This window comes from Melozone crissalis, unplaced genomic scaffold (genome assembly GCF_028551555.1).
Source record: "Melozone crissalis strain CALT ecotype California unplaced genomic scaffold, PUWL_Pcris_2 ptg000023l_1, whole genome shotgun sequence".
Classification (NCBI taxonomy): Eukaryota; Metazoa; Chordata; class Aves; order Passeriformes; family Passerellidae; genus Melozone; species Melozone crissalis.
Window position 1 is genome coordinate 8,123,328 of NW_026535801.1, and position 14,230 is coordinate 8,137,557.

The 14,230-nt window shown below is 40.0% G+C and overlaps 1 protein-coding gene across 4 annotated transcripts in view; it reads left to right on the top strand.

Moving 5' to 3' along the window:
• The window catches only part of KANSL1L (KAT8 regulatory NSL complex subunit 1 like), a 61,606-nt gene that overhangs the window by 5,142 nt on the left and 42,234 nt on the right, over nucleotides 1-14,230 (top strand). For all 4 annotated transcript variants that reach the window (XR_008483120.1, XM_054277959.1, XM_054277960.1 and 1 more), the window contains exon 2: nucleotides 1,285-2,390. Coding sequence is in view for 3 of the 4 variants with exons in the window: in XM_054277959.1 (XP_054133934.1) it covers nucleotides 1,315-2,390 (1,076 nt within the window). In the remaining variant the exon portion in view is untranslated. The remainder of the gene's footprint in view (nucleotides 1-1,284; nucleotides 2,391-14,230) is intronic.

Sequence of the window (14,230 nt, forward strand, 5' to 3'; positions counted from 1 at the left end):
CTGAATAAAGCACACAGAGAGTGGTAAGGCAGTACTGGAGCATGTGGCTCTCTGTGTTCTGCTTCATGTTTTGAGGGTCAAGGAGCAAATATCCAAACTGGTATTTCTCAGCTCCCTGGGTTTCCACATCTCACTTTAGTGTTTGCACCTTCAGTGTAAAAAAACCTGTGGTTCTTTTACAACCAAGGCTTCAGACAGATCTTTTCTTGAGATCCATTTATGGTAGTCTCAGAATCATTGACCCCTTATGGGATCTCTGCATTGCAAGTTGCTGAGCTAGGCAGTTGCTGGGGAGATCAAGGGAACTGGAGACATGAAAAGGAGGGCACTGGGAGTGCTGCTCAACTAGGGCACAGTTCAACAGAATTTACTGGGGCATTGCTGTGCTGCACCCACTTTTGCTGCTGCTCTCATATGGTTTCTGGTTTTGTCTCTAGCTTCTTATTGAAGAGCTTCTGCAGGCCATGTTCAATTAAATCATTCATTGGGTTTATTTAACCATATCCTTAACAAAGCTGTAAGTACTGTGCAAGTGATTCTTGCGTGGAATAGATACAGTATGACTTGGCACCCCACAAGAAGGGGTGAAGGTTGACATTGGTCTTTTGATCCCAAAGTCTGGGAGCCCTTTGTTAATTGGCAAGCCTCAAGCAAAAGGATTTGTCAAGGAGAACTGTCATTTCTCAATTTGTTATGAAAAATAATCTGTATGTATTACACAGACAGTACCTGATGAATAAACAGTGGTACCAAAGGCACAGAAAATAATTCTTTTTTAGTAGGAAACTTCAGAACTTAGAGTTTTCTATTTTGAAAGCATTAGCCTTGTTGATTGGTTTCTAGTGTGTATTTATAAGAATATATAACAGTTCATCAAATGCTTTATTTATACAGATTTACAGTAAATACATTTCTCACAATAGTGCCAGTCACATTGCTCAAGGTCATGTTTTTCAGTTTGGGCAAGGTTAGATGACAGACTGAACTTTTTGGGTCTTATTTCTCAGACTGATAGAATCAAAACTGAAATGAGTTATGAACAGTTATTCCCCTGAGATGTAAAGGCTTTCATTGCACACAGAACAGCCTCTGAATGAAATAAAGAAAAAACAGAAAGGGTGTTCTTGTTTGACTTGGGAGGCAACATAGTCTGTGTTCTTTAGATAACGTCCCTTTTTATGGAATTTCTGAATGACGTTGGGAGAATGAAATGTCTGTCAGAGTTGTTGTATTTGTACTGTGTCATGAAAATGAGAAAATTTACATGGCCCATGTTATTTTCAGGTTTGCTGTAAACTACCTACCGTAGCTATAATGACACCAGCTCTCAGAGAGGCAACAACAAAAGGTCATGGTATCCACTTGTCACCTTCTTTGTCCTCTAGAGCTATGGAGTCTGATACAGCTTTGTGCATGGAAAATTCCAGAGCAGTGGAAGAGAAGATAAAAGAGGACTCCATCGCACGGATTACTTGCTCAGTCCTGGGGTTCCCCACTGCTGAGCCCAACCTCAGGAATGATATCTTCAGTGTGCAGCATTTTGGTTCCCCACCATCCTCCAAGTGCTATCAGTCTGTCTTGTTAATGAGTACAAATTCTGCGTTTAACAACAAAACCGGTAAGCAGACAAAAGCAGGAGAGCCTGGCTGCTCCAAGATGAGAAAGTCATTACATAATGGGGCTGACACATCATTTGGTCATATTAGTCACTCAGAACCTGAGCAACAGGTCAAAGGGGCAGCGTTTTCAGAGACCACATCTCCAAACTTGGCAGGAATGCAGAGACTTTCAAGTTCGAGTGTAACTGAATCCAGTAACGCAGAAGAAATGCAACTTTTAAATGGTAAATGGTACAAGAAGAATGGGGTTTTGGGGAGGGCTTTGGAAGTCTGCACTGAAACAATAAAAGGAGATTTATTACACCAAATTCTTCACGGGCCTTCAGAAGGGATTTTGAGCTGCACCCAGGAGGAGGTGTACGCTCGCTTACTCCAGTGTGTCACTAAGCAACAAATGGAAATCAGTCGCGCCAAAAGAACTCAGAAGCGTTTACAAATGCTCCTGGCAAAGCACGTTATCAAACACTGTGATCAGCAGCTGAAATGCTTTGTGAAACATCAGCTTCAGAGAATGAAGGTTTTCCATGAGCCAGCTAGATTTTTGAGCAATAGCTCCCTCAGATGCACTGAAGGTTGGCTGGAAAACAACACAACTATTCCGGAGAGTAGTTTGGGTGTGGATGTACAGAACGGAGTCAGCGTTGCACCAGGTGAAATCCGTGGCTTTGCACTTTCTACTGGAGGGCTGCTGTCCCGTGTGGAGAAGGACCTGGACTCTGATGCAACCTGCAGCAGCTCAGATGAAGATGGTGAGGAACAGACTGTGGAAGCGTAAGTGTTAAATTCCTGCTTAGTCTCATGGGCTTCCTACTTATAAATCAGGATGGAAGGGTCTAGACCTACAGATCTTGTGTGAGTAACCTCACTCAGTAGATAGTCTTACTGAAATCAGCAAGACTGGCAGTGTGAGCTGGGTTTGGCAGAAAGTAACAACTTCTAATTAATGCATTTAAGGAGCAGTTGCTTTACTGGATTGCTGAGAACTGGAGTTTGTACTGCACTCTCAGTTTGCATTCCATCAATACTGCTAATACTTGAATGGTGCTGTAAATCAAATAGTGATTGCTGGAAATACTTGGGGCCAGAATGAAAATAATTTTCATTTTACTCTGGAGTTATTTATTAGTCAATATTAGGATCTCAAAATCCACTATATTGTGATAAAGAGTAAAAATTTAAAAATATCATCTGATGCAGGTATCAAGCCATCCACTATTTGGTCACTGGTATGTTGAAAAAGTTTGGTTCTTTAACTTTTAATTTTAAAAATATTAATTTGCTTCCTGAAGTCACTCTGCAACTATGAATGTAGCTAGCAATTGAGTGTTTATTATTGCTGGTATCTTTTTCAGGATGAACCAGAGGGAAATTCATATCATTAACTAGTAGTGTCTTAAGTTGGCAGGAATTCTGTCAATACAAATTACAAATCAGTGGTGGGTAAGAGGAGATAGTAAAATTGCTCTCTGATGATGATCCCACCTTATTTCTTTTTTTTTTACCTCTACCTTGCTACACTGCTTACACAATCTCTTCAGTCAAGAAATTTTAGAAGGCAGTGAAAGGACAGCTGCTTTCCTCCTCCCAAAACTGGAGAGATGAGCATGCCTTAAGGTTTGTTGGGATGTAATAGTCAGGACTGTGGTACACAGAAGAGAGCTGCACACAGATGCAGCAGCTTGGTGGGAACTCCAGGATACCTACATTTCTCCTGGGCTCTTGTAGATAGTCAGGACAGGGTTTGTGTTTACTGGTCTTTCCTTATACCCTCTGTTCTCAGAGAATGTCTAGAAAAAGTAAATTAAAATTACTTAAAAACACTTACTTCCCATTCTGCTTCCTGAAAAGCATAATGCTCAGAAGAAATCAAGTAAGCTTCTGAAACTGGAAGAGCTTTGCCCTGTTACATATTTATAGTTTCAGTCCAGCAGTGCTGTATCAGATCTCTGCTGTGTTCTGCTAAGCTCTGTAGATCTGAAAAACAGGAGAAAATATTTTCATTTTCTTTTATGTGTTGTCAGAATGGTAAATACTGTGCTGAAGTCCAGCCAAAGCATAATGACTTGCCAACTAAGTTAGGAACACCTTAAATATTTGAGTTTGCAAAATAATTATTCTTTTGAAATATTTTAATGAAAAACGTCATTTGGGCTTTCCCAGCATAGGAGAATCCGCATTCTCCTAACTGATACACTTGAACTTCTAAGTAATAGCTCTGCCTCTAGGATTCTTATCTTGTGATTACATGAGCTGAAGAAGAAAGCTCTTGAGAAATTCTTGATTCTTGAACAGTAGTGGATAATGTAAAACTTGGACCAAAGTTTTGTGTGATAGTTTACTATTTTCTTCCTGCCCTCAACACTTGAGTTTCTAACTGCCCCTGCCAGTCCTTTTACCTTTATTCCTTCTTGTGGCTTTTGGCAGTTATCTTTCCACTTAAGGCTTACTCAGTTTACTTTGTTGCGCTGATGAAAAAATCCACAGAGGATTATTAAGGGCAAACCCATCACCTTTGGCTCAGGAAATCCCCAGGCTGCTCTTGCTGGGAGCTGAGGGAATGTTCAGGAGCAGCCCTGCTCCCTCCATGCCTGCTCTGGTGTAACATTGTTATCTCAGCTATTGCTGGGAGGCAGGAGGGCTGGGTAAGATGATCTCTAGTCTGACTCAGTGTGGCCCTTTATTTTGGGTTGTTTATTGCTCTGCCTTTCTTTGTGTTCCTGCTGCTGGGCAGTTGTTCAGCAGCAGCCCTCCTACAGTGGCAGGAAGGATTCACTGCTGTTTGAGGTGAGCTGCTGGGCCAGCAAGCTCAGAGTTAAAAGTACTGCCTGATTTAAGCAAAAGTCTTGTCTGTGTGCCTAGGCTGAGGAAATGCTTGAATTAACATGCAGTGAGGACAGGCTGTCTCTTATTTGAAATTACCATTATCTTCAGCTCACAATGTTTTTCTTCTTTTCTCCAACTCTAAGATTTGCCTTTGGGGCTAAAATGCTGCCCTTTTTCTTCAAGGTAACAAAGTAAATCAGGTATTCTCAAGTTCAGCTGATGAGAGTTCATGTTTCCTTGCCACTTTAAGGCTTTCTGGATTGCCTTTCATCTGGACAAAAGAAACAAAGTTAATACCCATTTTTATTTCTGCTGAGTGGATTTACATGCTTTGAATTGCCTTTCTTCCTTGGGAACTGGCTCTAAGTGCTTTCCAGAAGCAATGGGACCATGTAGGTGAGACAATACTCATTTCCTCACCTGTATGGAAATGTTTACTCTGAATTCCTCTGTGATAATCTTCATAATATTTAACTGTAGTTACTATAATGTAGTGATGAATGGAAAGAATGTTTTGGTTCTACCCATATCTCAGTGTTGCACTGATTGCATTTAACTTGAGGTATAATCAGGCTGGTGACTGCTCATTGTTGTGACTGTGGTGTTTCTCATTCTTTTTGTGAGGGGAGGAGGTATCAATCCAGTGTGCAAGGCAGGGAGAACCTGCAGTTACCATGTCTACCTGAGAACAGTCTGTTTCCCATCAGGAGGGAGAAGTTGATTCCAGCTCTAGTTCCTCATGCTACATAACAAACCTGGAGTTATTTTTAGCCTTTTGAACCTGTTCATTCTCATTATCCTGAGGAGAGCTTTTCCCAATGAGTATTGACATAAGCTCTTCTGAGCTGTATCTCAGTGCTTTGTGGCTCAAGTAAGATTGTCTCTATCTATCTATTTCAATACCTTTGTTGTTCAGTTGCAAATAGCTGCTGTGAGATATTTAAACCATTGTTCCTGCATTACCTAGATTCTGTCCTCAAGGCAAGAGAGATCCTTGGTCTGCTGGTGAAGGCAGTTCATAGTGCTTAACAAACTTCTCTAGTTCCTAGAATAATTGGAAAGGCTCATCTCATTTCAAGAGTTTAATCAAAACATATTTTATTCTTTTGAGAGTCTACTAAAAAGAAATACAAAAAAAACAATTGGCTGTCTTCAGGACCTTTGTCATTTTGCTGCTACTGTCAGCTCATGAATGTCTTTAACCTGTCAGTTTTCATAGCACCACACTTCCAGCAGTAATTTTTGGTGTATTTTAGGACATTCCATCCTTTGGGCATAGGAGATTCTCACTACTCAGGGGATGTGGCAGTCCTTCTGTCCTTCTGTCCTTCTCTGTAGTTTCTCAAAGGCAGCTTTTAGGTGCTGCTCTCTGGCTCACTGTTGGGTGTTAGAAACCAGAGCAGAGTGCCCAAGGAAGGCAACACAAAGCTGACCATGAGTAATTCCTTTAGGGATTCATAACTAACACTTGATTTGCAGCATAGACAACATTTCACCAGCTGGATTTACTTGAAACTTGTTGATCTTTGTGGTTCATGAAGATGAAAGATTATACATAGAAATAGTCGTAGATTCCAAACAAGGTGAATTGGATGATGATGTGAGCTCAAAGGTTTTTCAACAACACAGCTCCCCTCTGGCAGCAGTGTGTATCCTGCTAGGCCAACTCCTCATTCTTACTGATGTATTTTGTGTCTATTCCTGATATAATAGGAAATACAATGTACCACAAAGAGCTCTGATGCTCAGGGAGTCATTTGGGAAACCTGTAAAGTTGCAGAATGCAGAGTTTTTCTGCTATGTGCACTACATGTGTGATCTTCCAGAATCAAAAGTTACTCACTGTGGTTCTTTGAAGAAACAGCTGCTCACTCCATCCAACAGTAGCACATGCATCTAATCAATTGGACAGAAAACCTGCTTGCAGTAGATTTTCCTGCAAAATAAGTAGCTCTTTGTACTTATGACAAATGCTGTGCCTTGTTTTCCCAGTTCTCCTTTCCCTATCCAAATGCAATCCTTTTGCATCGTTTGGTGGCATTTTCCCTCTGAAATGTTTTCATGCCTTTCCCTCTGATTTTGAAAGACATGTTTTACTGATTATCCTCCAGCAACCTCAAGCCTGACGAAGAAGCACTGCTACATTTTTCCATGCCCACAGGATTTGTTGTGCCTGGAAACTTTTATAATGAATGTGAATAGATAGTAAATCTTTCTCTTTTTTTTTTTCTCCTTTTTTTTTCCCCCTTGGATTGCTAGTTGGAAAGAGAAGATGGGAAATCTGCTTTTAGCACAAACATGTGATGGGGAGGGGAGCATTAAGCAGAGAAAATACAGGAAGGAAGAAAACATTATGACTAGTATCTCCAGATCTAATCTGTTTGTTCTAGATGATTTTCCATTTTTCCTAGCATTTTTTCTAGTGGCTAACTGAGCAACATCAGTGCAGTTCTGCAGGCCTGGCTATACATGGCACTGCTAAAGGGACAGGGTTTATTGCAAGTCTTGGAGCCACTTTATAAAGGGAGACTGTTTGTTTTTACAAGGTCAGGTCCTAATTTTCCACACTGAGCTGTAATTTCACTTCATGCCTGATAGGAGAACTGAATTATGAGTTTGGGAAGGAGAGGAAGAGAGTCTGCTAGGACAAAATGCTGCTCTTAAGCACAGATCTCCACTTGTTTCCTGGTTTTAACACCTTTTTAGTTTATAAGTCCAGGAAATGTCTTATTTGCATAGAAGATTAATATGAGGGCTTTTGAATAAGTATAAATTCACTGGTGTAAATAATATGCTGATTTAAGAATGTTTTATATGTTGCTTTTTCAAGAATTCCATTTTCTCAATTCTTGTCTCCTATCTCCAGGATGTGGGAGGAGAATAAAAGAAAATATAGCTTTACATTACCTTCTGTTTTAACTCTCAGGATACATGTATTATCTCAGAATATGTTTAACCTCACTTGGTTGGGTTTCCATAAGATGAATTAATAACTTCTTCAAGGTGCCACATGCATTTACTGTTTTGCCTTAGAGATCTCGCTGCAACAATAAAAACTTGCTGTTGAGCAGGACTTTGTTCTCTCAATACCAGAGCAATGCTCCTGTGAGTGGGGATCCTGATTTCTAACCTGTAATTACATTAATATTTTTGCAGCTGCTGAAGGCAGACTGGAAGGTTTTAGTGAAAAGCAGAAGGTTTGACAGGTTTTAACCTGCAAGGGAAACTTGGAGCTGGGAATCTCAAATCTTTTAAGTTAGATGGGTGTTGAATTCATATTAAATAAAAACTTGGCATTACTCTTCTTAATGACTTTTTAATACACAGTCAAGATAGTGTAGTAGAATAGCAAATCTAATGAGCAGGCACATGTGTGTGCATATATAACCTTGTATGCTTAATTAAATTGGAGACAAGAAGAATTTGATGCTTGATGTCAAGTGCTGATTAATCAGTGTTTTATGGCTGGCTTTTTTCTCTCACTAAGCTGAGAAATGTGTTTGCTTTAATTAAAACACTTGCTTATAAACAACAATGAACTGTCTTTCTAACTTCTTGTAAAGCAAGGACAATGTTATTTTGGTTTACAGCTAGCACTGATTTAGTGAGAATCTACTTCAAAGGGATCCACCCAGTGCCTTTGAAAATCAGCATACATGGGCCCCTGATACAGGAAATTATTTAAGTGCTTTCCTTTTCACATGAAGTAAAAAGTGTGCATAAAGACTTCCCAAAATAGGAATGCTCTCCTGTAACAGGGTTTCATTCATACTGCTAAATATGGGTTAGGAATGTGATGTTAGATGTTGAATTTAAATATATTGACCTGTGCTCTTTTTTTACTGAAACAGCTGTAAATTATTGTATTTTCATCCACACACTTTGCCTAGCTCTTGTGAGTTAAATCAAGTTTTCTGTTGGGGAATTTAAATAAATTCAGTTTTCAGTTAGCAAACTTCTAGTTACTGATTCTGCTGTTGGAAAAACAAATAAACCTGAAGGTCTGTGTTTGAATATATGTAATATAAACTCCCTTTCCTCCCAGCCCATGGGGTAGACTGAGCAGCAGAAAATCTCAGTGAAATTCAATCCCAGGCTCCTACAAAACACCCAAATTGCAAACTGTTCAAACATACATTCATATATATACACTGATTTATAAGATGGAATTGGAGCTTACCAATACCATATCCATCTTTTCCTTGTAAGAACATACATACAAATTTTGGAGTAAACTTCAGTGGCTGGACAGCATTGATATGCTGCTTATGTGCTGTCATAACGTTCCATTTAAAGGAGTGTATTTGGTAAGTTCTGCCTTATTTTATGTTGAGCATGGGCTGCAGATGTAGCATTACTTGGTTTTTTTTGAAGGGCAGTTGTGTAATACTTAAAGAGAATTTCTAGGCCTGTGTTCCTGGTGTTTTGTTGTTAATCTATTGATGTTGTACCATTTCAAAGGCAAGAAAAGAAGCTCGTTTCTAGGCAGCCCTGCTGTTCTTGAAGTTTCTTTCTCTGCATTTTAGCACTCCCTGCTTCTCTGTTTCATGTTGAACTGATGTACAGCGTGTTGGTGTGCTGGGGCAGACAGCAGAACCTTAAAAATGAATATTAAAATATTTTTAACAAAAGCCATTGGCAGATACTCAAATTACAGCATGTTGGGGTTTTTTATTATTTTATTAAGAGGAAGTGCTGCTGGTTGTTTACCTTTTGCAGGTTTTTCTTTCTGGCCAGTTAATATTCTGGCTGACTCCACCTTCACTAACCCACTTGGCCTTTTATAATTAACTCAGCTCTAGAGAATTACATAAACAGAGCTGGAGGTGAGAGCACTGACCAGCTTGTGAAGCCAGCCATTGGAAAGATTCAGCACTCTAAGAGATCCCTTAAGAAGCTGAATTTTTAATTTATTCTGTCCCCAAATTGAGTTAACAATTCAGTGCAAGTATAACAGTTCAGTCTTTAATATAAAACAGCAGCAGTGTGTGATCCTTTGCAGGAACCCTGTAGCAGCAAATACTGTCTGTGGCACCTCATCAGTTTGAAGGATGTGATTTCCCTATCACATAGGGAGCATTTATAGTGCACCAGTGAAATTCTTCTGAAATTTCTCCCTTTCTAGGGTATCCAAGCACAGAGGTCTTTGATATTTTCAGTTTTTTCCTACAGCCTTTTTTTCTCTGAATATTGATTTTCTTCTTCTGTCCTCCCCGCTATCCCTTCTTGTTTTGTGTAAGATGTAAAATTTTGATTCCATTGCTACTTAATTTCATGCTACCTGTTTTTTTCCTCCATAAATTTTCTCTTCAAGAGAAAAATCAGACCTGGTTGATAATTTATTGAAAAATCACAGCTATGGTTGATAATTTCAGGTGTTACTGCATGAATTCCTCAGGTCTGATGTCATAGCATAAGTTTTCAGCTGGGTACCAGATTTTTGTTTGGGAAGATAAGATGTGTGTTATGTGTTGGTATCAACATGCATTGTTGGAGATATTGAAGGGCCTCAGTGTGTCAGAGGTGGTGGAACTAGGCATGCATACCAGAAATTGTAATTGTAATAAGCAGTTGCTGATGTCTGCAGATGATAGGAGAACTATAACCCATGTTTTGGGAAGCTGTGTGGTGCTTCACAGGAAATGTCTGCCCGGTAAAAATTCCTGTTAAACACCAAGGGAGGTAGCAACCTGGTAGGATCCAGAAGAATGACCTACTGCAGATCTTCACAGAGATTGCAAGCTAATTTTGAGCACTGAGAAATTCCCTTGATGGATTTTTTGGAGTGGGAGTGGGGAGCAGGGAGTACATAGCTTGGTTTGGTGTTGGTTATTCCAGAACAGCAGCACACTGCTCCTGGAAGGTCTGAGCAAAGGCTGGGAATGAACTGCCACAGTAAATAGTGGCTTTTTGTGTAATTTTGATCAGCCAAAATTGTTACAGTTTGGTTTTAATCTTTTTTGTACTCAGGAATGCATGGAAGAGATTGCATTCATAAAACAGCACACACTGGTTTTTTTAGTTCTGTGGTTCTGAGGGGTTTAACAGTTAACTGATCCAGGGGAATTAATGCTTCAACAGCAACTGAAGTTGGTTCATTCTGAAAACAAACATTATGTAGGTGTTCTGGAAGAATTAGTCCTTGAGAAAGCATTTACGGGTCATTTAATAGTTGAACATATTTGTTCAGCTATTACAAGTGTTGGAGTTTTGGTTGGGAGTGGGCACACACTTTTATCTCATTACTGAAATCTAGACAAGCTTATCTAAAATACAAGCATATCTGAATTCACCTGATTTGAATATTTCATATAATCTAGTCTATATAGGTAATGTCTTATTTTCTGTCAGTGTCTGCAGAGAGAAGAAAAATGGATGTGTTGAATTTCTCCACCATGTTCACCAAAGGTATCAGAAGCCCTGGGCCCACATTAGTGGCTTGCAAGAAAATCCTTGTATTCAGGACAGTTGCTTTTTGGGATTTGCCATGTGTAGTCAGAGAACTGAGTGTAATGGTGGTGAAAAATTAGAGACAGCTGAGGAAGTTCACAACTTACCAGCTCCAGTCCTGGAGGGACTCCCACCACACTAGTGTGCTGTGGGGCATTTGTGATAGAGTGCTGTGTGGAGAATATTTTGTATTTTTGTACAACTGAGTGAGCTTCCCAAGAGAATTGGGGGATAAGTGATTTTTTTTCCCAATGTTTCATGAAGTTTGTGGTGAGTCATACGATGTCTGCATGGAACTTAAGACTGGAGAACCTTCTGAATTCTTCTTTTCTGAAGATCAGTCCTTCATAAAAACAATAAACTTCTGCCATTGTTTTCAGTGGCTCCCACTAAGGAGGATGATCAGCTCTTTATCCTGAGGGTAGAGTCATTCTGATTTATAAGCTGCTTCTTGCTCCCAAATACTTCACTGCTATGTGGGCAATAGGTTTCTGTTAGCCCAGGAATGAGAGTAGGTGAACCAGCAGGGATGGTGGAGATCAATCTAGAGATATCTGAAAACTGGGTGCCAGAACAATGTGGATTAAACCAAAGAGAGCATGACCTAGCAGAAAGAGCAAAACACGCCATGTTGAGAGACTGAGCTGAAACGTTATGAGGGGATATCAGGAACAACTGCCCTTCTTATGTTTAATGAAGAATTTTGGAATTAGAAGGTTTTTTCCCACCCACCCTGTGTGAGTGCCTTGCTCTCTGGCTTGTGTGTATTTAAGAGCGTTGTTACTTGACAATGTTGGTGTTTTTAAAGCCTTTTGAAAGGTGACAGTGTTATGGGTTGTGAAATGGTTTTTTGAGTTTTGATGTGGGTCTGTTGCAAGCACAAGCATGTTCCTTTCCTGTTTAGCAGGAAGCATCCTGTCATTGTCCCTGCAGACATGTCATGGCAGGGCATGGTACTCCTTCTCACTGGGAGGTACAAAGGTGGAAGGCTTTAGTTTGCTTTAATTTTCAGCATATGAAGTGACTTGTGGAGAAACTTGCCATGGTCAGAGGGCTGCACACTCCTTCCTGTGCTTATCATACCTGCTTGAGCCAACCCTCCTGGATACTTACTGTCAGTCCCAGGTTCTGTGTGTTTTGTGCATTTTAATCACCACTGTATTTCTCCATCATTTATGAACACTTTTCAGGCTTATTGTTTTGTTTGCTCATAAAAATAAAATATGCCTCTAAGGTTTAAATTCCACCTCTTCTTGTCTCCTGTAACCAAAAAAACCCCAAACCCATTCAGAAACCCCAACCAGCAGTGTGTGTAGCACAGCAACTTTATCTTGGATAGCTGCTCCCTTTTTTGCTCAGCTAGGCTGCCTGTATTTAATTTTTGGGACAAACTGATCTTAGCTATTGGGAAAACATAAATCTCACCCAAAACACAACGGAGGCACTGGGAATACTTTGAGAGTCCTATTGTGTTCTGCAGTGTTGGTTTGGTCATGTAAAACCACGGTTTGTTCTCAGTGCTTCTCTTTGAGGAAGGTGAGAGTGCTGAGGGGTTCATTTGTGCATTCTGTCCTTAGGTCATGGCTGGAACTTCCTGCAGTTCCAGCAGCACTCCTGACTGCAGTAGCATTACTTAGTGCTCTTTGCTTGCCTCTTCACTCTCAGCAGAAGCAAGGAGCATGAAATACTTACACTGCCTCTGCTGTTGCTGCTGATGCCCAGCTGAACTCTTTCCCATACTTTGGGATGCCCTAGCACAGCCTGAATGTCTGCTCCCAGCTGTATTTATGATCTGACTTTGTTTGCATTTGTGTTTGTGCTCATTGTGCCATGTTTGTTCTGCTGCATTTCTTTTCTTTCCTTCTCTTGTGAGTTGTGTAGGATTGACTTGCAGTCCAACCAAAACAGAAATGCAGGCAGGTATTTTGCATGGAAACAAGTTGCCCCTGATGCAATTCCAGCATGTTTTCTTAGGGAAATTTAAATGAGATGTTTTATTGATACAAAATCAGTATTGCTGTGTTCTCTTCCAATTCTAATAGTCCTGGATGAATGTAGGAGATCATCTGCACATTTAGAGTCATTGCAGGAGCAGTAAATCTATATGCAAATTTAATATTCCACTGTGCTACAGTACTGAACATGAGAAAGTTTTCCAGTGTTACATGGTTTATACTGAGTTGCTAGCAGAACAAAGATTTTGGAATTCCTGATAAGGATGTATGATCTTAAAGTCAAAAGCACAGAAACCAAGTAAGATATTTATAAAGGGAGCAAACAGGAAGTGGGACAGACAGAAACATCTTTTTTCTTGTCTCATTCCCAACAGAAAACAAGAGCAGGAGCTTCTACTTTAGCACCTGCTTCTGACTTCCTCCTCCAGTGACAGGCCTGGTTATTTTTGTAACTGTGCTTGGTTTTTTGGTGGTTTTTTTTTTTTCTTCTCTGGGTTTGCAGAGTTAATGAATTCTCTGAAACCACCTTGAAAAAACTTCCTTTACTGAGTGAATGTTAAACTTTACTGTCCAGCAGGAGCAGATTTACCCAGGTTTGGGGTTTGTTTCAGGGTTGATTTGGATTGTTTTTGTTGCAGAAATAGGTTATCATTTGTCACTTGAGCGACTGTACTACTTTGTGTGAACACAAAGGAGTGTGAGGATAGCTCAAAGTGATTTTATCTTCCTTAGGAGTTACAAGCTTTACTAAAAGATTTGTAGAGAAATAGGCATAGAGGAAAAGGTGGTTAAAAATAATGCAAGATCAAACAGATAGGAGTGCCAGGGATGGGAACAGAGTTCAGCAATGCTTCTGTCTCTCACCCTGTGTGCAGCACATCAAAACTGGGCAAGAGATCCAAACTTAAACTTGCTCCAGTCATGCTGCCCCTAAAATTAAAATTAACCAGGAGCAGCTCTCTAATCCATGTCACTGTGTAGCTGCCCAAGCCTTTGAGCTGGCACTGGGCATGGGGCAGCCTGGGGAGACAGAGCAGCTAAAATTGCTTCCTTTGGCCTGAGCATAGAATGTTTCTGCTTTGTTTGGTGAAAACCTTTCCTTAGAGTGGGGCCTGAGGACATTGTTACACAGTGTAATTAAATGCTGTTATTGAAATTATCATATAGAATTTAAAGCCTTAGGAAATACTTGCATAGTGTTTTGGAATGAAGCAAAAATGTACTTAATGTTTACCAGTGAATGCAGTTAATTCAAGATTAAATACTGTGTCTAAGTGGAAAAAAAGTGAAGAAAGAACTTGTGACGCAGCTTTGCAGAGGATTCTTGTTTATGTGTAAGACAGTAATACACAGAGGTTACAACATTTAACTTTCCTTCTGCTG